This window comes from Balaenoptera physalus (genome assembly GCF_965194825.1).
Source record: "Balaenoptera physalus genome assembly, chromosome: 13".
Classification (NCBI taxonomy): Eukaryota; Metazoa; Chordata; class Mammalia; order Artiodactyla; family Balaenopteridae; genus Balaenoptera; species Balaenoptera physalus.
In genome coordinates this window covers 84459452-84484615 of record NC_138892.1, presented here as the reverse complement: position 1 = coordinate 84484615, position 25164 = coordinate 84459452, and the positions used below count along the sequence as shown (strand labels likewise).

The 25164-nt window shown below is 35.1% G+C and overlaps 1 protein-coding gene across 9 annotated transcripts in view; it reads left to right on the top strand.

Annotated features, from left to right (window-relative positions):
• The window catches only part of CCDC91 (coiled-coil domain containing 91), a gene marked incomplete at its 5' end in the record, with an annotated part of 407914 nt that overhangs the window by 288332 nt on the left and 94418 nt on the right, over positions 1-25164 (top strand). For all 9 annotated transcript variants that reach the window (XM_082419790.1, XM_082419788.1, XM_082419787.1 and 6 more), the window contains one exon: positions 18582-18695. In XM_082419790.1, the coding sequence (XP_082275916.1) occupies positions 18582-18695 (114 nt within the window). The remainder of the gene's footprint in view (positions 1-18581; positions 18696-25164) is intronic.

The window sequence follows — 25164 nt, the reverse complement described above, 5'->3', positions numbered from 1 at the left end:
AAGGAAGGCTCCTAGAGATGATGATGCTTAAACTGAATTGTGCAGAAGGAGGAGTAGGCATGGTTATCAGAGGAGAAGGATAAGGGGAAGTCGTTCCAAGGTGGCAGCATAGCATATCCAGGGAATGCAAATTGAATACTCGACTATGTGCATGACAGAATGGTCGTTTCTGCAGAGGTTACAAACATGAATGAGACTTTGTCATTGTCTTCAAAGATCTTACAATAAACTAGGGAATATGTCAAATCCATAAATTATTCTACGTGAGGCAGAATGAGCTATGACAAAGCACATTTGGTTGAGGCATTTGAATGCTCAAAGAAGGGAAATAAGCATAGTGGATGGTGGGTATCAATTTGACAAAAGTTGAATATGTTTATTGGGAAAGTAACATAAAACAAAGATGGAGTTGATATGCTTGAGCAAATTATGAGAACCTTTAAGTTAAATAGCCAAATTCACATTTAATATTATCAGAAATAGAATGCGGTTGATATGGAAGATTAACATGGCCACTTTAAATGTGATATGCTGAAGCACGGGAGAGTCTGAAGTTAAGAATACCCTCTGGAAGTTGCTGGAATACTTGACATGCAAAAAGAGGGCAGCCTAGCCCAAGTGATAGCAGTTGAAATGGCAAAGGAAAGACAGACATTTTGGAGGGAAGAAGACTTAACCTGGTGACTGGAAATAGGATATGAAATCAGATATGTCTCTAAGGCTTGAAATTTTAGTAACTGATAAAATTTCATTCTGATAAGTCTAATTTAGTAATTCTGTATCTGGGGAAAACAACCAAAAACTGACCATTTTTAGTGTAATCCTGTTCTGAATAATAGTGAGTAAACAAAAGAAACATTTTAACAACCTAGCAAGGTTTAAGTAGTCTACAGTTCCTTGGTTATATCATTTATTGCTAATAACTTCATTTTCAAATAGTAAATCACCATTCTTTTCATATTATATTTGTGGGATATATTTAAGAATATTTAAGTATTTTTAGTTTTCCTCTATTTTATCAGCTTTATATTCTGTACATTTTTCTAAGCCAGGTGTGATTGAGAACCATTATATCCCACTGCACATTATATCTTAATCAGGTGTAGTTGAGAGCCATTAATATATCTTAATATCTGTGTTTCACAAGTTTCGGTATCAGTTGTTTTACAACACTACTACAGACTTTTAACGAATCCTTTGTGCAGTGATATCATTACCATCCACAACAAAGTATTATATGAGAGGAGGAAAAAAGTGTTGAATGATAAAAGGAACAAATGTATCAGAATCTGTAGAATTTAAAATTTTATAGAACTGGTTTAAGGGGAAAAAAATCTTTAATTTGTAAATCTCTTATGTGAGTCAGGAAAAAGAGATGATGAAAAAAACAACCATATATATATTTAAAAGAACGAAAGATAGCATCTAGGAATGAAATAGATAATGTTGGAATTTAAAGCTTACTGAGTGGAGCTTCTTACTCTACTCATCACAACATAACTCCTATGGAACTATTTCACCAAAACCAACCATAAACGTGGCACAAAATATATAAAGCAACTTTCTGAAGGCATTGTCATAAACAATTGTAAAACAATTGTAAAACAATTAATGTAGATGGGATTGGAGGAGCTACAATGCTTCAGAAAATGGAAACATGCGAGGCGAACTTTGCATTCAGTCTCTTTTTTTTTTTTTTAACGTCTTTATTGGAGTATAATTGCTTTACAATGGCATGTTAGTTTCTGCTTTACAACAAAGTGAATCAGTTATACATATACATAGGTTCCCATATCTCTTCCCTCTTGCGTCTCCCTCCCTCCCACCCTCCCTATCCCACCCCTCTAGATGGTCACAAAGCACCGAGCTGATCTCCCTGTGCTATGCGGCTGCTTCCCACTAGCTATCTACTTTACGTTTGGTAGTGTATATATGTCCATGCCACTCTCTCACTTTGTCACACCTTACCCTTTCCCCTCCCCATATCCTCAAGTCTATTCTCTAGTAGGTCTGTCTCTTTATTCCCGTCTTGCCCCTAGGATCTTCATTACCATTTTTTTTCCTTACATTCCATATATATGTGTTAGCATACGGTATTTGTTTTTCTCTTTCTGACTTACTTCACTCTGTATGACAGACTCTAGGTCCATCCACCTCACTACAAATAACTCAGTTTTGTTTCTTTTTATGGCTGAGTAATATTCCATTGTATATATCTGCCACATCTTCTTTATCCATTCATCTGTTGATGGACAGTTAGGTTGCTTCTGTGTCCTGGCTATTGTAAATAGAGCTGCAATGAACATTTTGGTACATGACTCTTTTTGAATTATGATTTTCTCAGGGTATATGCCCAGTAGTGGGATTGCTGGGTCGTATGGTAGTTCTATTTTAAGCTTTTTAAGGAACCTCCATACTGGCTGTATCAATTTACATTCCCAACAACAGTGCAAGAGGGTTCCCTTTTCTCCAGACCCTCTCCAGCATTTATTGTTTGTAGATTTTTTGATGATGGCCATTCTGACCGGTGTGAGATGATATCTCATTGTAGTTTTGATTTGCATTTCTTTAATGATTAATGATGTTGAGCATTCTTTCATGTGTCTGTTGGCAATCTGTATATCTTCTTTGGAGAAATGTCTATTTAGGTTTTCAGCCCTTTTTTGGATTGGGTTGTTTGTTTTTTGATATTGAGCTGCATGAGTTGTTTGTATGTTTTGGAGATTAATCCTTTGTCAGTTGCTTTGTTTGCAAATATTTTCTCCCATTCTGAGGGTTGTCTTTTCCTCTTGTTTATGGTTTCCTTGGCTGTGCAAAAGCTTTTAAGTTTCATTAGGTCCCATTTGATTATTTTTGTTTTTATTTCCATTTCTCTAGGAGGTGGGTCAAAATGGATCTTGCTGTGATATATGTCATAGGGTGTTCTGCCTATGTTTTCCTCTAAGAGTTTGATAGTGTCTGGACTTACATTTAGGTCTTTAATCCATTTTGAGTTTATTTTTGTGTATGATGTTAGGGAGTGTTCCAATTTCATACTTTTACGTGTACCTGTCCAGTATACCCAGCACCACTTATTGAAGAGGCTGTCTTTTCTCCATTGTATATTCTTGCCTCCTTTATCAAAGATAAGGTGCCATATGTGTGTGGGTTTATCTCTGGGCTTTCTATCCTGTTCCATTGATCTATATATCTGTTTTTGTGCCAGTACCATACTGTCTTGATTACTGTAGCTTTGTAGTATACTCTGAATTCACCAAACCTGATTCCTCCAGCTCCGTTTTTCTTTCTCAAGATTGCTTTGGTTATTCGAGGTCTTTTTTGTTTCCATACAAATTGTGAAATATTTTGTCCTACTTCTGTGAAAAATGCCAGTGGTAGTTGGATAGGGATTGCATTGAATCTGTAGATTGCTTTGGGTAGTAGACTCATTTTCACAATGTTGATTCTTCCCATCCAAGAACATGGTATATCTCTCCATCTATTTGTATCATGCTTAATTTCTTCCATCAGTGTCTTATAATTTTCTGCATACAGGTCTTTTGTCTCCTTAGGTAGGTTTATTCCTAGATATTTTATTCTTTTTGTTGCAATGGTAAATGGGAGTGTTTTCTTAATTTCACTTTCAGATTTTTCATCATTAGTGTATAGGTATGCTAGAGATTTCTGTGCATTAATTTTGTATCCTGCTACTTTACCAAATTCATTGATTAGCTCTAGTAGTTTTCTGGTAGCATCTTTAGGATTCTCTATGTATAGTATCAAGTCATCTGCAAACAGTGACAGCTTTACTTCTTCTTTTCCGATTTGGATTCCTTTTATTTCTTTTTCATCTCTGATTGCTGTGGCTAAAACTTCCAAAACTATGTTGAATAATTGTGGTGAGAGTGAGCAACCTTGTCTTGTTCCTGATCTTAGTGGAAATGGTTTCAGTTTTTCACCATTGAGGACAATGTTGGCTGTGGGTTTGTCATATATGGCCTTTATTATGTTGAGGAAAGTTCCCTCTATGCCTACTTTCTGCAGGGCTTTTATCATAAATGGGTGTTGAATTTTGTCGAAAGCTTTCTCTGCATCGATTGAGATGATCATATGTTTTTTCTACTTCAATTTGTTAATGTGGTGTATCACATTGATTGATTTGTGTATATTGAAGAATGCTTGCATTCCTGGGATAAACCCCACTTGATCATGGTGTATGATCCTTTTAATGTGCTGTTGGATTCTCTTTGCTAGTATTTTGTTGAGGATTTTTGCATCTGTGCTCATCAGTGATATTGGCCTGTAGTTTTCTTTTTTTGTGACATCTTTGTCTGGTTTTGGTATGAGGATGATGGTGGCCTCGTAGAATGAGTTTGGGAGTGTTCCTCCCTCTGCTATATTTTGGAAGAGTTTGAGAAGGATAGGTGTTAGCTCTTCTCTAAATGTTTGATAGAATTCACCTGTAAAGCCATCTGGTCCTGGGCTTTTGTTTGTTGGAAGATTTTTAATCACAGTTTCAATTTCAGTGCTTGTGACTGGTCTGTTCATATTTTCTATTTCTTCCTGGTTCACTCTCGGAAGGTTGTGCATTTCTAAGAATTTGTCCATTTCTTCCAGGTTGTCCTTTTTATTGGCATAAGAGTTACTTGTAGTAATCTCTCATGATCCTTTGTATTTCTGCATTGTCAGTTTTTACTTCTCCTTTTTCATTTCTGATTCTATTGATTTGAGTCTTCTCCCTTTTTTTCTTGATGAGTCTGGCTAATGGCTTAGCAATTTTGTTTATCTTCTCAAAGAACCAGCATTTAGTTTTATTGATCTTTGCTATCGTTTCCTTCCTTTCTTTTTCATTTATTTCTGATCTGATCTTTATGATTTCTTTCCTTCTGCTAACTTTGGGTGTTTTTTATTCTTCTTTCTCTAATTGCTTTCAGTGTAAGGTTAGGTTGTTTATTTGAGATGTTTCTTGTTTCTTCAGGTAGGATTGAATTGCTATAAGCTTCCCTCTTAGAACTGCTTTTGCTGCATCCCACAGGTTTTAGGTCGTCGTGTTTTCATTGTCATTTGTTTCTAGGTATTTTTTGATTTCCCCTTTGATTTCTTCAGTGATCTCTTGGTTATTAAGTAGTGTGTTGTTTAGCCTCCATGTGTTTGTATTTCTTACAGACTTTTTCCTGTATTTGATATCTAGTCTCATAGCATTGTGGTCGGAATACATACTTGATATGATTTCATTTTCTTAAATTTACCAAGGCTTGTTTTGTGACCCAAGATATGATCTATCCTGGAGAATGTTCCATGAGCACTTGAGAAGACTGTGTATTCTGTTGTTTTTGAATGGAATGTCCTATAAATATCAATTAAGTCCATCTTGTTTAATGTATCATTTAAAGCTTGTGTTTCCTTATTTATTTTCATTTTGGATGATCTGTCTATTGGTGAAAGTTGGGTGTTAAAGTCCCCTACTATGATTGTGTTACTATCAATTTCCCCTTTTATGGCTGTTAGTATTTGCCTTATGTGTTGAGGTGCTCCTATGTTGGGTGCATAAATATTTACAATTGCTATATCTTCTTGGATCCATCCCTTGATTATTATGTAGTGTCCTTCTTTGTCTCTTGTAACAGTCTTTATTTTAAAGTCTATTTTGTCTGATATGAGAACTGCTACTCCCTCTTTCTTTTGATTTCCATTTGCATGGAATATCTTTTTCCATCCCCTCACTTTCAGTCTGTATGTGTCCCTAGGTCTGAAGTGGGTCTCTTGTAGGCAGCATATATACGGGTCTTGTTTTTGTATCCATTCAGCCAGTGTATGTCTTTTGGTTAGAGCATTTAATCCACTTACATTTTAGGTAGTTATTGATATGTATGTTCCTATTACCATTTCTTTAATTGTTTTGGGTTTGTTATTGTAAGTCTTCTCCTTCTCTTGTGTTTCCTGCCTAGAAAAGTCCTTTAGCATTTGTTGTAAAGCTGGTTTGGTGGTGCTGAATTCTCTTAGCTTTTTCTTGTCTGTAAAGCTTTTAATTTCTCCATCACATCTGAATGAGATCCTTGCTGGGTAGAGTAATCTTGGTTGTAGGTTTTTCTCCTTCATCACTTTAAATATGTCCTGCCACTCCCTTTTGGCTTGCAGAGTTTCTGCTGAAAGATCCGCTGTTAACCTTATGGGGATTCCTTTATGTGTTATTTGTTGTTTTTCCCTTGCTGCTTTTAATATTTTTTCTTTGTATTTAATTTTTGATAGTTTGATTAATATGTGTCTTAATGTGTTTCTCCTTGGATTTATCCTGTATGGGACTCTGTGCTTCCTGGACTTGATTAACTATTTCCTTTCCCGTATTAGGGAAGTTTTCAACTATAATCTCTTCAAATATTTTCTCAGTCCCTTTCTTTTTCTCTTCTTCTTCTGGCACCCCTATAATTCGAATGTTGGTGCGTTTAATGTTGGCCCAGAGGTCTCTGAGACTGTCCTCAGTTCTTTTCATTCTATTTTCTTTATTCTGCTCTGCAGTAGTTATTTCCACTCTTTTATCTTCCAGGTCACTTATCTGTTCTTCTGCCTCAGTTATTCTGCTATTGATCCTTTCTAGAGAATTTTTAATTTCATTTATTCTGTTGTTCATCTCTGTTTGTTTGCTCTTTAGTTCTTCTAGGTCCTTGTTAAACGTTTCTTGTGTTTTCTCTATTCTATTTCCAAGATTTTGGATCATCTTTACTATCATTATTCTGAACTCTTTTTCAGGTAGACTGCCTATTTCCTCTTCATTTGTTAGGTCTGGTGGGTTTTTACCTTGCTCCTTCATCTGCTGTGTGTTTTTCTGTCTTCTCATTTTGCTTATCTTACTCTGTTTGGGGCCTCCTTTTTGCAGGCTGCAGGTTCATAGTTCCCGTTTTTTTTGGTGTCCATCCCCAGTGGCTAAGGTTGGTTTAGTGGGTTGTGTAGGCTTCCTGGTGGAGGAGACTAGTGCCTGTGTTCTGGTGGATGAGGCTGGAGCTTGTCTTTCTGATGGGCAGGTCTATGTGTGGTGGTGTGTTTTGGGGTGTCTGTGGCCTTCTTATGATTTTAGGCAGCCTCTTTGCTAATGGGTGGTGCCGTGTTTCTGTCTTGCTAGTTGTTTGGCATAGGGTGTCCTTCACTGTAGCTTGCTGGTCGTTGAGTGAAGCTGGGTCTTGTCATTGAGATGGAGATCTCTGGGAGATTTTCGCCGTTTGATATTACGTGGAGCTGGGAGGTCGCCTGTGTCCTGATCTTGGCTCTCCCACCTCAGGGGCACAGCCCTGATGCCTGGCTGGAGCACCAAGAGCCTTTCATCCACACGGCTCAGAATAAAAGGGAGAAAAAATAGAAAGAGGATCAAATAAAATAAAATAAAGTAAAATAAATTAAAATAAAGTTATTAAAAAAGAAATAAAAAATAATTATTAAGAAAAAAATTTTTTAAGTAAAAAAAAAAAAACAGACAGACAGGACCCTAGGACAAATGGTAAAAGCAAAGCTATACAGACAAAATCACACACAGAAGCATACACACTCACAAAAAGAGAAAAAGGGAAAAAAATATATATATCATTGCTCCCAAAGTCCACCTCCTCAATTTGAGGTTATTCATTGTCTATTCAGGTATTCCACAGATGCAGGTACATCAAGTTAATTGTGGAGATTTAATCCACTGCTCCTGAGGCTGCTGGGAGGGATTTCCCTTTCTCTTCTTTGTTGGAACAGCTCCCGGGGTTCAGCTTTGGATTTGGCCCCGCCTCTGCATGTAGGTCTCCTGAGGGCATCTGTTCTTTACTCAGACAGGACGGGGTTAAAGGAGCAGCTGTTTCGGGGGCTCTGGCTCACTCAGGCCGGGGGGAGGGAGGGGTACGGATGCGGGACGAACCTGCGGCAGCAGAGTCCGGCGTGACGTTGCAGCAGCCTGAGGCACGCTGTGCGTTCTCCCGGGGAAGTTGTCCTTGGATCACAGGACCCTGGCAGTGGCGGGCTGCACAGCCTCCCGGGAGGGGCAGTGTGGATAGTGACCTGTGCTCGCACACAGGCTTCTTGGTGGCGGCAGCAGCAGCCTTAGCGTCTCATGCCCGTCTCTGGGGTCCGCGCTGATAGCCGCGGCTCGCGCCCGTCTCTGGAGCTCCTTTAAGTGGCACTCTGAATCCCCTCTCCTTGCGCACCAGGAAACATAGAGGGAAGAAAAAGTCTCTTGCCTCTTCAGCAACTCCAGACCTTTTCCTGGACTCCCTCCCGGCTAGTTGTGGTGCACTAGCCCCTTCAGGCTGTGTTCACGCTGCCAACCCCAGTCCTCTCCCTGCTATCCGAACGAAGCCCAAGCCTCAGCTCCCAGCCCCCGCCTGCCCCAGCGGGTGAGCAGACAAGCCTCTTGGGCTGGTGAGTGCTGGTCGGCACCGATCCTCTGTGCGGGAATCTCTCCGCTTTGCCCTCCTCACCCCTGTTGCTGCGCTCTCCTCCGTGGCTCCGAAGCTTCCCCCCTCCGCCACCCGCAGTCTCTGCCCGCGAAGGGGCTTCTTGTGTGTGGAAACTTTTCCTCCTTCACAGCTCCCTCCCACTGGTTCAGGTCCCGTCCCTGTTCTTTGTCTCTGTTTTTTCTTTTTTCTTTTGCCCTACCCAGGTACATGGGGAATTTCTTGCCTTTTGGGAGGTCTGAAGTCTTCTGCCAGCATTCAGTAGGTGTTCTGTAGGAGCTGTTCCACATGTAGATGTATTTTTGATGTATCTGTGAGGAGGAACGTGATCTCTGCGTCTTACTCTTCTGCCATCTTGAAGCTCCTCCCTGCCTTCAGTCTTAAAATTGTTTTCTATTTGGCAGCATGCAGAATTAAAACTCAAAAGCAGAAAATGTCTTATAGGGTCAATGAGGCAGGAGGCAGAGTTCACGCCTGCCAAGAGGCATACTTTCAGAACAAACTCTCAGAACAACAAAAATCTGTGTTCAGATTACCCCCAAGTCCTTGGCCAAATCCTAAATTGCATACGCAGAGTGCAAGACTCTTAAAATCCAGCAACAAAAAAGAACAGCTGAGAGGCTAAAGAGCTGACCAGGTACTTTCGGGAAGTAAGGGTTGTAAGTTAAGTCTTGCAAAGGTAGAAGTGTTTGATAAATCAAAGGCTTTCATTTGAGAATCCCTTAAAGGCCTTACTTTTTGGAATAAAGCCACAACCTGGTAATAAGGGCCCTTACAAAACAACATGTAAAAATGGCCAATAAGTGTATGAAAAGGTGCTCAATATCATTATTCATGCAGGAAATATGAATTAAAATCACAAAGAGATACCAGTATACCACTGCCCTGGGTATGGATATAATTAAAGGGACTGACAAAATACCAAGCATTGACAATGATGTGGATCAATTGGACCTCTAATTCTTTTTTGGTGCAAGTGTAAATTTGCCTACTTTTTAAAAGTGTGTGGCAGTATTTACTAAGTAGCTCAACACATGTATACTCTGGCACCCACCATTTCCACAATTATGTATGCACTCAACAGAAATTAATGCTTATGCCCACTAAAAGATGTGTAAAGGAATGATAAAAGGAGCTTTCTTCATAATAATCCCAAACGGAAACTCTCCAAATATCCGTTATTGGTAGAATGGATGAATAAATTGTGGTGTATTGTTTGGAACACTACACCAAAATTAAAAGACAAACTAATGATATACTCTACAATATGGATGAATCTCAAAAATTTTGTGTTGACTAATATTTGGTCACAAAAGCATAAATACGGTGTAATTCAAATTTTATGACCTTTAAGAACAAGAAAAAGTAACCTATGGGGATAGAAATTACAATAGTGGTTGTCTATGATGGGGAGAAGCATGAGAGAACTTTCTGTGGCATTTAAGTGTTCTTTTTCTTTATCTGGGTAGTGAGTAAATGGGTGTATATGTATGTAAATATCCACTGAGTGATACACTTAAAGTTTGTGCATTTCACTGTGTATGAAATTTAAAAAGAAAGCTAAGCACAAAGGAAAAAGATTGCAGTCATTTTTAAAATAGTTATTTACTTAAAAAGCTGTGAGAAGCATCTATAGTGTTACTTCAGAGGAAAATCATAGCCTTAAATATTTAAATTAGAAAGTAGAAAAGACTGCAAAATAATGAGCTAATTAATAACACTTCCAATTTATTAAGGAAGTTAGATAAGAAAGAATAGAATAATCCAAAGAAGATAGAAGGAAAACAATAATAAAAGTTATGACAGAAATGCATGACATAGATTAGAAAGTTTACAAATACTAAACTGTCATTTTTTAAAGACATAAAATTCACAAATCTTTCACAAGATTAATGGACGAAAGAGGAATGTTATTAATGAACATTATCAGAGGAATGAATTTTTATATAGGATAATGTAGATCCTATAAAAATTTTAGAGATGATATAGCAATATAAATAACAATACCAATCAACTATAAAGCTTAGATGAAATGAAAGAGTACCAAGAAAAATATAAATCCCAGAACTGACGCAAGAAGAATTAGAAATGCTGAATAGTTCTGTAGCTGCTGAAGAAACTGTATCTGTAGTTTAAAAATATTCATTTATCTCTAAAAAATAAATGTAAATACTCCCCTCCCAGTAGATGGAGTCCAGTTTCCCTCCCCTTGAGAGTTGACTGGACTTAGTTGTTCATATCTAATGAACAGATTATAGAAAGGGAAAAAATGTTAACTTTATGTTAGAGACACCTGGCAGATAGCCCTTTAACCAAATGACCAAAGTTAACATTGCCAGTGATAAATTATTTTTAATGCCATGTTGCCCCTGATATGATACAATGAGAGGCATTCTTCACCTTTATGGTATTCTTCTCCAAAATTCATAACCCCAGTCTAATAATAAGGAAAAAAAAAGGCAAATCCAAATTTTTTCAAAATACCTGAAAAGTACTCTTCAACAGTGTCAATATATTAAGGAAGACTGAGAAACTACCACAGATTGGAGGAGACTAATGAGACATGATGTCTGAATGCAATGTTCTACCCTGGTTTAATCATGGAACAGAAAAAAGGCATTATTGGAAAAACTGATGAAATACAAATAAAATCTGTAATCTGTTTAATATTACTATATGATACTATTTCCAAGCTTGATAAGTGTACCATAATTATGTAAGATGTTAATAAGAGAAGCTGGATTAAGGGCATATGAGCACCCTTGTACTATCGTTGCAAGTTTTCGGTAAATCTAAAATTATTTCAAAGTAAAAAAAGTTTCATAATTTTTTCTAACACATATCTAGTTAAAAAGAGCAGTTTTACCTACTCCCTTGTAAAACCACTCTGAAATGGAGCCCTAAATGAGAAGTGGAGCTGACTGAGAAGACCAGCGTACAATATACAGTGTACATTGTAGAAACTCCAAAAGGCTTACTCATTGGTGGCACCAGATATCTCTAGAAGGGAAAATGAAGATGAAGCTTCAAATAGAAGGAAAGTTTGGAAGTCTGTTTAATAAACAGTTAGATCCCCACTTATTCTCTGCCAATTCTGGCAGAAAACTGGGATTAGTTCTCTGGAAAAAAAAGAAAAAGAAATAGAGGGTCTCTAGACCAGGGATCACCAAGCACAGTTGAACGTATAGATGCTGTAATGAAATGGGGTTGGGAGGACAGCAAGGTGAAAAGGTTTAAGCTGCTTATGGAGAACCTTAGCCATTTTTCCCATCACAGCTCTCAGAATGCTGACAACCAGACAGGAAATTGGAAGATTCTTTTCTGAGGAATCTAGTCAGCCCAAGATAAAAGACTTAAATGTATTGGTATCAGAAATTGCCCGAAGGAAACAATGCAGCCAGATTGCTCTGCTATTAAGATCACAGTGCATAAACCACAAGTGCAGCACAGAGATGTTACTCAGCATTTTAGCGCTCTGCTCTTTAAACATGATCAAATAGTCAAGTATGAACAGAGAATTGCCCATGAAAAGCAGAAAATAAAACAGATTCTATGGATATATGAAAAGTTTAAAAGACTTATTAATTTCCTCAAGAGTAAGAGAAGATTTTGTATCTATGAAACAGGAAGAGGATGCTTTTTTTTTAAGTCAAATAAAAGGATTAGAAACAAAATACAGTAGAGTGTTTTAAAAAACAACAGCAAGAGTCAGAAGATGAAGTGATAGAAGTCTTCCAGAGAGAATTGTATAAAAATTTTATTCCATTGAAGAAATGGAAAATAGGAGTGAAAAGACCAGAAAATAAGGCAGTCGGTTCAGGAGGTTCATTAGCTGAATCATAGGATTTTGAGAAATAATAATAAAAAAAGCAGAAAATAGAATGCAGGAAACAATATAATAATAATAGTAGTAGTATTAAAGTAAATCTTGCAGAACTGAAAGACATGATTTTCTAGATTGTAAGATATGAGTTTCTAGGTAGGCCTGTAACTAAGTTTGTTGTTAAATTTTTGAAAAACAAAGGTAAAGAAAATTAACAAATGTTCTCATAAGAGAGAAAAAATTTGTGCAAATGATGGGGAATCAGAATGTAATCAGACTCCGCAATAACCTTGAAAACTGCACAGATTTCCAACCTAGAAATTCACACTTAGCCAAACTATAAATTAAGTGTGAAAACAGTTCTCATGTGCCTTTTCTCAGGAATCTCCTGGAGTAGGTACTCTATCAAAACAAAGAAGTAAACCAAGAAAAAAGGATCCAGTGGTATCTAGAAAGCTGAAGATAACAGCTCAAGAGAGATGTAGCGAAACCCCTAGAAAAATGACTGAGGGAAATCCCAGAATAGACAGCTATGTAGCAGACCTAGAGAACAACCAATCCAGGTTGGAGATATGTCCACAAGATTTGTCTCCAAGAAGATAAACATAATAGAATGCCTGATATCTTTGAATATATTGAGAAGATAATTAGACAATTAGATAAGAATTTTGGAATTAATGTTTAATACATACTCGCTTAGGCCAATATAATGTGGCTGTAGTAACATTGTATCATTTCTGAGCCCATATCTAAGAGACTTTTAAAAGACCTTTCACTCTTCTTTTACAATTCTGTCCAGCTGCTATGTGAAAAATCCCGAACTAGTCTGCAGGAGCTGGGAGCCCACAGGAAGGAGAAACAAGCCATCCTACCGTAGGCCATCCTAGTAGTAGTGGCCACATCAGACCCAGCAGTTGATTGCAGATACATGGGAGAGCCCAGCCAAGACCAAAAGAACTGTCCAGCTGAACCCAGCGCAGATTGCCAACTTACAGAATTATGAGCTAAATCAGGGATTGGCAAGCTTTTTCTGTAAAGGGCCAGATATTAAATATTTCAGGCATTTATGGGCCAAGAGGCTTAATTGATAATATTATGTAGGAGTTTACGTTAACCCAAGAAAAAGCAGATATTCACAAATTTTTTTTATTGATGAAATTCAAAATGTAGTATTGATAATAAAGATAATTTTTCATAGTGTAGCTCTACTAGTGAGAAGAATAGAATTCTCTTTGGGGAGGATAACATTTTGCTTAATTGTGGTTCAATTAAGTATCCCTATCATCAAAAATGGTTACAAATACTCATTTATTAATGCTAATATGTAATGAGACTACATATTTCATCTTTAAGAATGTCTTTCACACAAATAGGTACTGGCAAACGTTGATATCTGTCAATGAGCATATGATTTTAATTGAGCATATTCATTAGTTGAGAAGCATCTGTAGAATCAGGTTCTTCTATTAATATTTTCCATTTAGCATATCATTACAGTGCAGATTAATTATTTCCAATTGAAAGTTAGATGAAAGCTCCTCAGTTGCCCAGTGAATGGATTTTGAAATGTGGAAATTCCATTTGCAGTTGGATCAATGTGTGAAAAGCACTGATGGAGCTGTAGTGTGAGCTCATAAATTTGTGTAGGAATAGAAGTCTCACTTCTTTTTTTTAACTGTTGATGCACAGGAGGTGCATACAGCACCTTGACTTTACTTATGATTCAGACACTCATTTTCTAAGGTGCATTTCCAAAACTACGTGCAGCTTTTAAAATAATACATAATTAGATAATATGCATACGTCATGTATAGAAACAAAAATTAAGTGCACTATTGCCCTAGAAAAATCTTTGATACTGTGTTTTATGGCCCGCAGATCAAAATTAAATTGATTGCTGTGATTTGTTTCCCATAAATAATTTAACTGTGTTTACAATCCTTAACTATATCGCACTGATAAAGAACAACCTCAGACCGTTTATTAAGTCACTATCCCATTTTTACTGAAATGTATGGTGGATTTAATGTTACTGAAGCATAACTATACTTTTAAGCAATGAGGAGAAATTTTTAAATCTTAAACAAAATGTTATATAAGCTTTTAGCCCTAAATGACATTCATCATGACATATTTAATTGTAACAGTATAGAAACTGATCCCAGTCATTCATTTTTTAAAAATGAGTATGTAGAACTCTTTCTTCCACACTTAAAAACTAGTTATATAATCGTTTGGATGTGATTTCTTGCACATATTTTATTTTTAGACAAAAAAATATTTATGATGAGAAGTGTTAACATATATTTTAACAAACAAACCATAACACATATGCAAATGGATATTTTTCCCTCCAAACTGTTTATTTTAGAGCAGTGCTTCTCACCTGGAGGGGAGCCAGTGAGCAGATGCCAAGTATGCTGCTTATAACAGGACTCCCACCTCCACCACCATCAAGGAATTGTCAGTAGTACCAAGGTTGAGAAACCTTGCCCTAGAGAATAATCACATCCCAGGGGTTTAGCCATTACTAAAATATTCCGGAAAACGTTCTTTCAGAATTGTCTTGTTTGAATATACTCATTGGTGGCAAATCTTCATCTCCTGTGAGGTATATTTTATTTTAGACTAATTCTTATGACTCATAGGGACAATTTAGTTCATTCATGGAATTCAACAAAACATGCAGGCAGATATTAACACACACTTGAATATGCACACAAAATTCATTCATCATTTCTAAGTAATTGAGAATTTGGGCTGGTTAGAAAATGGAAGGCTTAAACTTTACTTTTGTATGATATTCAAAGATATTTATTGACAAGTAGTATTCATTTTTTTTCATTTTTATTTTATATTGGAGTATAGTTGATTAACAATGTTGTGTTAGTTTCAGGTATACAGCAAAGTGATTCAGTTATACATATACATGTATCTATTCTTTTTCAAGGTTTTTTCCCATTTAGGTTATTACAGAATATTGAGCAGAGTTCCCTGTGCTATACAGTAGGTACTCGTTGGTTATCTATTTTAAATATACAGTATGTATATGGATTTCACAACCTTGACTGTCCCCTAACTCCCAACTGGGGAGGAGAGAATCAAGGAAACTTTCTTTGTAAATGTTCTTCTTTAACTCAAAAATTAGGAAAGGAGGATCCTCAAAAATGTGAACTGAGCAGACAGTGTAAACTCGCAGCCCCTTCCCCCCTAAAAAAAATGTTAACTGAAGAACATAGTAGCTAACTCTTCATGTTTTTTCTGGATATATCCCTTTTATTTAAATTGATCCTTTTGCCTTCAACCAAACAGATCTAGTCAAATTTACTTATATGACCCTTACTAGATAGAAATTCTGGTTGATATTCAGTATGATATGGATTTATCTTTTATATTCAAATAATCCAGGTCTACAGTAGTTTTAAAATTATAAAACCCTTGAAAACCAAGGATTTCTGTAACTTGGCTGTTGGCAAAATCTGTCTGGAACTAATGTGAAACTTATACTTTTAATTTACCCACATAGTGTGAATATTCATACCCTTCACTGAAGAACTATTCATGTGTTTTATTTCAGAGAGCTTAGTAATATATGCACTACTTTTTGCCTTTATAAAATCTGAAAATTTTCAAATTCCAAATTAGTAAGTATGAAACCAATAGAAATTGTAATAGTAGATGCTTTTATTTTAAATAATCTTTTTTTGTCCTTTTTTTTTTCAAAAATTACTATAGTTTTTCATAATGACATATCACCTCACACCAGTCAGAATGGCCATTATCAAAGTCTACAAATAATAAATGCTGGAGAGGGTGTGGAGAAAAGGGAACCCTCCTACACTGTTGGTGGCAATGTAAATTGGTGCAGCCACTGTGGAAAACAGTATGCAGGGTTCCTTAAAAAACTAAAAAGAGTTACCATATGATCCAGAAATCCCACTCCTGGGCATATATCCAGAGAAAACTCTAATTTGAAAAGATACATGCATCCCAGTGTTCATAGCAGCACTGTTTACAATATCCGAGACATGGAAGCAACTTAAATGTCCATTAACAGATGAATGGATAAAGAAGATGCGGTATATATATGGAATATTACTCGGCCATAAAAAAATGAAATAATGCCATTTGCAGTAACACAGATGGACCTAGAGATTATCATATTAAATGAAGCCAAATAGAGAAAGACAAATACCATATGATATTGCTTATATGTGGAACCAAAAAAATGATACAAATGAACTTATTTACAAAACAGAAATAGACTCACAGACATAGAAAGAAAACTTACGATTACCAGAGGGGACAGGGAGGAGGCATAAATTTGGAATTTGAGATGAACAAATACACACTACTATATATAAAATAGATAAACAATAAGGACCTACTGTATAGAACAGGGAACTATACTCAATATCTTGTAATAACCCATAATGGAAAAGAATCTGAAAAAGAATAGATATATGTATACGTATAACTGAATCACTTGGCTATACACCTGAAACACTGTAAATCAACTATGCTTCAATAAAAAATTAAACATAAAAAATACTATAGTTTTTTGACTTTAATCTTTTCAGATAATCATGGAAACAACTTTGTATTTTATTATTTCATCAATGGAACTGAAGCTTAATGTACTTAGTGATAGAAAATAAAGAGTAACAATTGTCAAAGTCTTATTATAGGGCTTTTGAGATTTGTGACTTAACTTTATATATTAGGGAGGGAATCCAAAAAATTATGAGTCTACCAATATTAAAGTGGGAAGAGGACACAATCAAGCAAATGATAAGAGCTAATATGTATATTGCTAATACTTCTATGAAAAATGCTGCATATCACATAATCTTTTTAAATGCAGAATAAAGTTAGATATGATTATCCCTTAAATAAGCGAAGATTTAAAAACTGGTGAGACTAAATGTAATCAAGGTTGCAAGAAAACAACTATTCTCATGGGCTGCTTATGGGAAAAAATTGTACAAAATGTCAAAAGCTGTAAGAGAGCTCAAAAATTATATCCCTTGGGCAACATGATTCTACCTCATGAATTGAAATTAAGGAAGTATCTAATATGCACCACAAAGTTACATATATGGATGCTTGTCACTGCTTTATTAAAAACCACCAAAATATCCATGAATAAATATTAGTAAAATAAATTATTATACATCCCAGTAATGAAATATAAAATCATAAAAGAATATATAATTACTTTAAAATATTCAAAATGTATTTTAAATGAAAAATGCCAGAGTTAGAAAATAGTATGTACAGTTTGCGTCCCATCCTCTTTATACCCAATTTTGTATGGGTGTGTGTTTGTTTTGTGTTCATATTTTTATGTATTTACTAATTTTCGATAGTAAATATATTCATAATAGAAAATTCTTACTACTTCATATTTTCTAGATTTTATATATATATATATATGTATATATTGATATATATGTGTCTGAAATTAATTGGGAAAAACTAAACAAAAACATATATACACTACAAAGTGAAGGGTCCTCAAGAATAACAAAATAAAGGAAATACAACTGAGAAATTTCAAGGCATTTTCTAATTGATAGCCTGTTCAAAAAAAAGGATGATACCTTTGTAGACAAATGGAAGTTATAGAAGTTTGTTGCATTCTTCCAATCCATGAAATGCTATTTTAGCAGAAAATATTTCCTGGTTTTTGAGAAGTGTTACATTTCTTTTTCAGAATTTTAGCCTTCTTTCTCTTTATCTGAAAATTTGAACTCTCTCAGGGTTCTTGATTGCTATTTCAGTAAAATGGGGAATATCACTTTTTCACTAGATTTCTCATTTCATATATTAGCACACAGGGTAGAATTCTTACCTCTCATTCATGGTGTCCAGCTCCCAACATCTTAACCTGGCAGAAGAACTAAACTAGCTGTAAATCTTACCACCCAGACCACACTTGATTATTGTATGATGGGAAAATTAAATGTGAATAAAACAGCCTAGAGCATTAGGGTGTTCTTGGAAGAATAAACACAAGTTGGAAGTCTTATGTGGACAGTGCAAAGTACAGGAAAGCAATCAATCATGTAAACATCAAATGAAAGGTTGGTAAGGAAGCCATTGGAGTCTGTCAGGCGCTCCCTGCAATAAATGGCTTACTCCATTTCTTTTCCCTTTCACTCAGTTTAGAAAAATGAATTCTGTGGAATCTCTAACAGAACCCAAAAGATTTCATAAGTTCTTATTCCTGTTTAAAGGTATGCTTTGAACAGAATAAGCTCAACCCACTGAAGAGGGTTTTTAGTTTATATAAAATGGGCACAAACATGTCATAGCACATACCTCCCTGACTTTTTTCATCCTCCCACAAACAGGAAACTGTTAAGGCAGCAATAATAGAAGAGCAAAAGCGAAGTGAAAAGGCTGTGGAAGAGGCAGTGAAGAGAACAAGAGATGAATTGATAGAGTATGTAAAGGAACAGAAAAGGGTAAGTATCCCCTGAAGGGTTTTAATTTGTGCTTCCACAAACTGAAGCATTGGCTTCGGTACAATGATATGAAATTTTAAAATATCTAAAATGTCCTTTGTCATCTAATTTAGGAATCTTCAGCTAAGATTATTTTTCTGATATAATTTTATATTCTAATAGTTAATGTCTATAAACATAAATTCCATCTGTCAACAAAAAAAGCACACTGAATAATTTCTTGCTGGATTCCTAGAAATGACCTATAGCATTTTCAATTTAACTTTACACTTGCGAAGAAAGTAAACAGTTATAGACTTTTAGTTTTTTGGCCATAAGTTTGTTATTTCTTATAATATTTGTCAAAATTTTATGCACTCGTTAGGCCTTCGGACTGGGTTAACGCCACTGTGGTTCTAATAGATTTTATTACGGTTATCAAATTAAGGCTCTTCTGCCATAGTTCCATTTCAAAAACAAAATTCAGAATGTGCTTGCTTGTCACAATTCAGAATGCCTATTGGAGCTTTACAAAATAAACATCATTTCAGTACAATGTGGTTTTATTAATATGTGAGTCTGAGCAGTGGCCGGAAATAATGGACTTAATAGCTTAATTTGTAGCTTTTTCAACAAATATTTATTCTTCTTAAGTAGTATCCAAGATGAGAAACACTTTGGATGACATGTTTAATGGTAATCTCTGTAATAAGCATATTATATTACAGTATATTATATAACAAATTATATGGTGAATTTTCTCACACACTATTTTATGTCTCATTTATATATTTAGTATAACATGTTATATATTATAAAGTATCATATTTAAAGACTATATATTATACAATATATAGTATTATATAATATAGCATAATAAAATTATAAATAAAACATAAAACATAGTGTGTATGAGGATATTTGACACAATTAATTGGTGATCAAAATGACAAATAAAAGATTATTCTTCAGTTGACAGTTTAGTAGAAGACTAGGAGTGTCATAAAAACTCATGATACCACTTTAGTTCCATACTCTTAATTTGAAGCCGAGTTTGGTATGATACAAAGGAAATTCTTTCTTTTTTTTTTTTTTAATTAATTAATTTATTTATTTATGGCTGTGCTGGGTCTTCGTTTCTGTGCGAGGGCTTTCTACAGTTGCAGCGAGCGGGGGCCACTCTTCATCGCGGTGCGCGGGCCTCTCACTGTCGCGGCCTCTCTTGTTGCGGAGCACAGGCTCCAGACGCGCAGGCTCAGCAGTTGTGGCTCACGGGCCCAGTTGCTCTGCGGCATGTGGGATCTTCCCAGACCAGAGCTCGAACCCATGTCCCCTGCATTGGCAGGCAGATTCTCAACCACTGCGCCACCAGGGAAGCCCCCAAAGGAAATTCTTACCCGTCAATAGCTACCATTAGGTTTCAACAAAGCAGAGTTTGTCAGCAGAGTAAAAAATTGCTAACTAGGCTTTTCAGATAACTTAACCACTCACAGAAGCATTTCATATGGGATTAGATCTTTGGGCACATTATCTCAAGGTGTTTTTAAAAGCAGTTTCACCCAAACAAATTCCTGATGAATGCATGACCTTCTGAAGAGAAAATTCTGAGCCAGATATAGTCAACTGACTTTTCAGGAAGTGATATATTCCCAGAAAACTCCTATTTTTATATGTATCCCCAAGGAGTTTATGTTAAATAACCTAGTTCAGAAGCAGTCATACAAGAAAGGAATTATAGATGCTTTCCACATACACACAGGAATTGTGATAGTGAAAGAACACAGACTTGAAATAAATTCAAGAAGTCTTGTGGATGTATCCTTTTGGGTTTTTTTTTAAACGGAAGTATAGGTGATTTACAATGTTGTGTTTGTTTCAGGTGTACAAGAAAAGTGATTCAGTTATACATGTATTTTATATATATATAGATAGATAGATAGATAGATAGATAGATAGATAGATAGATACTTTTTCAGATTCTTTTCCCTTATAGGTTATAACAAAATATTGAGTATAGTTCCTTGTGCTACACTAGGTCCTTTTGGTTATCTATTTTATATATATAGTAGTGTGTATATGTTAATCCCAAACTCCTATGGATGTATCCTTTTTTAACCATCTTTTCTTAATAATACATGGCCAATTCTTGAGCACTAAATTTGGACAAGAAATTATGTAATATAACAAACTCATTCATAGGAGTATCTTAGATGAATATTTCTTTGATCAAAATGGAAATTTTTTCTTAAGAAAAACCTTTAAAATTGTGTATTACTTTCCTCTCAAAAGAAGTTTTGTGGCTGCCATAAGAAACATTTAAAATGAGAGCAGGAAATGCCTTTACAGGAGTTACCTGGCCCCTGTGTGAGGTAAATTAGCCCTTGAAGAGAACTGACAATGAACTCTGCCATTTAATCTGTGTTCTTGCAAATCATATTAAAGGATTAGTATCTGTTTATGTTAGATAAACTAGTTATCACATTTAGAAATGTTCATTAAATAACAACAAAATCATGACAATATTACATTCTATGTGCACCAGAGTTCCACTTCTCTATGCTTGTTCCTTTATATGTTAAGAACTATAAATTTAATACCTGCCTTCCAGAACAGCTGTGAGATAATACATGTAATAAAATAGAACAGCTAGAGTATGGTCTCAATATATATGTACATTATTGAAGAAAAACAGAAAAGCCTAGTAGCATTATTTTTTGCTAATTAAAAGTGTGCTTTTCAGATTAACATTTGGCATTCTATTTCCTCTGAGGTTTACAACATGATTCTAATAGCTTATTCCATTCTTGTTACTAGATTCACAGAAGATTAAAACTGATTTAATCACTATATTAATAGGAAGTTTATTACCACCACTTTGGGATTTGAGAGTTTTTTAAATAACACATATTGTAGAATACTTTTAATATTTGAATGTTTCCATCTCTCCAAACAGAAAAGCTATAAAAAAGGAAAGTGGATAAAATATTTGAAATGAAAGCACCAACCAATTACTAGATCTCTTTTTTATATAACTTTTTAAAAATTAAGATTCTCTATACTCTGTTTCTTTTCCAAAATGGATTTCAGTGTTTCAAGTTAATTTTTATGAATTTTGGGGGCTTGGAAAATTTTCATACACGCACAGAAAAGACATCTCATAACTTATAAAGTAATATTTAGAAGAAACAGAAGGGTTTTTTTAGCAAATTCATAATCTTTTTTCTGCTTCCAAAAGACTAAATTAGGGCAACTCATCTCTACTTCTTCCTCTGTAAGATGGATTTCTGTTTGCATCAGAGAAGAACACTTTTCCAGAACAAAAATTTTCCTTTCTCCTCTCCAGCTTTTTTTAACTAGAGAGTCAACTTGAGATTTTCAACATTAGACACCTCAAAAGCCCTGTAGACCTTGGTTCCAACTGGGCTTACATTCCAGTCTGTGAAGTAATCATCCCCTCTTGAAATTTTCCAAAATCTTTGTAAGAAGAAGTCTAATGTTGTGTTAGTTTCTGTCTTTATATGTCTTTTGTCCTAACCAATCTTTGCTTTGATATCATTTTACCCTTACCAAATTCACTAAAAGACTGAAATGAAGACTCTTTTCTCTACATCTTTTCCTTCAGTCTTTTACTTTTAAAAGACAGAGAAACAGAATGAAAAATCTGAAATGCTTAACTTTTCAAATAACTTATAATTTATCCTACAATATTAAATGCAGTAGAATTACAAATCACCACAGAGGATAACATTGCTTTTTCTGGGTATCTACAATCAACAAGTTTTTAATCAGTGATCCAATCCTTTTGAGTATTACAATTATACTCAGAATTAGAATTAGAATTAGAATAGGATTAAAATTAGAATTATACTGAGAAAATGTTTTACTTTTAAATGCCATTTACCAGGTGTTTTTTGTATCAAATCAATAGGGATGTCCCTGAACTTTGTAAATACTCACATTCATCTGGTCTAAACATCTTAGACAGGACAAAGGGGCTACTTATACCTATACTACCTATGTACTAATTATGTGAATCATAATTTACACTGAAATTGCATCCTAAATTATTTACTAAGTTGGTTACATGGTACTTATACTGTTACTCCAAGTCCTAATAACAATCAAAGGTTAAGTGTAATCAAATCCAAACAAAGAGAGCTTTTTAAATGATCAACCAGAAAAATAATTCAAATTAATAATGGATCTGTTTCAGTGACTATCTTATAAGTGCCTTTCTTATAGGTATTTTAAATGATAGTATTAAAAACTCCTCTGTAAGATCTATCTTGTTAAACCCAGAAAATAAAATTATTATATTGAGTTCACAAATTTAGTATGAAACTAAAAAGCCAAAGTTTTGCAGTCTCAGTTCTCATAATTTTTTCATTAGTTGATAGAAATTGTCTCATTTTTTAATGAATTTAGAAATTTCCATTATAATTTGTATAATAGAGAGGGAAAGGTAAACAGGAAAACCTAAAAAGATTTTAAAATACACTCAATTCATCTGAGAATCAGCTAGGTATCCCCAAGTGTAGTGATTTATATTTAACAACAATAATATGTTTTATCAAAATTAAATTTTTTGTTTCAAACTCTCTTGAATCATTACAAGTTCTAGATTAAGGGGTTGCAAATATACCCCATGGGTCAAATTTGGCTTGCTGTTTTTATAAATAAAGCGTTATTGAAACACATAGCCACATCCATTCGTTTATGTGCTACTCTTTGGCTGGTTTCATGCTGCAACAGCAGAGTTGAGTAGTTCAGAGAGACCATGGGGCCTACATAACCTAAAATATTTGCTATCTGGCCCTTTACAGAAAATCGTTTGTCAGCTCCTGTTCCAGGCTATCAGAATAATCTTGAGGAGAAAATTTCTTCCTGTCAGCCCTTTAAAATATTTATTCTTTCATTATGCCTTATTGTAACTAGACAATTGAAATTCCTAAGGTGCTGTTCTGGAAAAGATTTCTTGATATTAATTGCCAGATAAGGCATTATAATATTTTAGGCCTGGTCATTAGTGACATAAACTTTATTTTAGACTAAAGGAGGTTGTAGGAAAACGAGATGGGAAAGACCACATCCCTTGACACTTCCCTAGGGAGGAAGAATTTGTGGTTGAAAATGACCTGTGGCCCTTGGATTAGAATGAAGTGTTCCAACCCATCCCACAAGTTAAGAGTGTTACACATGAGCTTGCTATGAGGGAGGAAGTGTGAATAACATTCAGCAAGCAACAACTACTCACAGCCAAGCAGTGATTCCTAAAAAATAAAATCCCATCCAAATGTAATAAAAGATTATTTTTTTTTCCTCTTAAGAACCAGAATTATGGCCTGTATTTTCTAAATCACCTCCAGGAAAATAATCTTCACATTAGAGGATCCTTTTAATTTAGATCTTTAAAGAGGAGTAAGGAGCAATTATCTTTACTTCAAAGTTTTTGTGGTCAAAGCATTGTTATAATTTCTTAATTCTAAAAGGATTCATTTAATCCAGGTTTTCTACAATATTCTTGAGTGTTTGCATCTCAAACTGTTTAATAAAAGGCAATATTTGGCCAAAATGAACTCTCTTTAGTTTCTGTTCAGTTATACAGTTACTTGAATTAAACATGATTTCAAGACAAGTTATTTAATATCTTGTGGTGCCTTACTTTTTTCCTCTTAATAATTTGGGAGTTGGACGAGCTGGTCTCTAATGCCTCTTACAGTTCTAAACTCTGTTACAACTGTGAGTAACATTTTCCTTGACAGATGATGAATCTCCACAGGGGTTTTTAGTTCTTGGTATAAATCACTTGCATCATAGTAGTTATTTTGTGCATAATTTATACATCAGTGTAGGGAGGTGACACTTTCCTGGCATTCCCCAGCCTCCGGCACCTGCTCATCCTAATCGATTGGCCTTGCTTCTGCTTGTCCTGGGGCAGGCTGTAGAGTTGCCTATGCAAGATGCAGCTCAGTAGCAATTCAGCATCTGCCCTTGTAACTTTTGCTTTGGGTCTCATATTAGAAAATGCTTTTATCTGACCAAGGCATATTAAAATGAATAATATACCCTCACACTCAATTGTTGTCTGTACTTTCAGTTGTGCCTCATTTTTTGATGCCAAAGGGAATTTAAAGATTTATATAAGTATGATCTAAAAAGTTACTATTTTTCAATCTCATACTCTTCTTTGAAAGCTTATTTCATACAGTATACTTTAAAATCAAATTTATTGCTGTTTTTCACTTTCTATTTTAACAGTCTTCTTGATCCTCTTTCTTATTCTGCTGGACTCACTTGCATAAGAATCACCTTGAAAGAACTTACTTTGGTGAGGCAAATCTATTGACCATTTCCATTTCAACAGTGGGTAACTGAGAAAAGATACTATAGACATAGCTTAATGCTTAGATTAAGTTTCCATTATTCCTGTTTCAGGGAATAAAACATACATTCCAACTTAAAATGAAAATGAAAATTTATGCATTTGCAC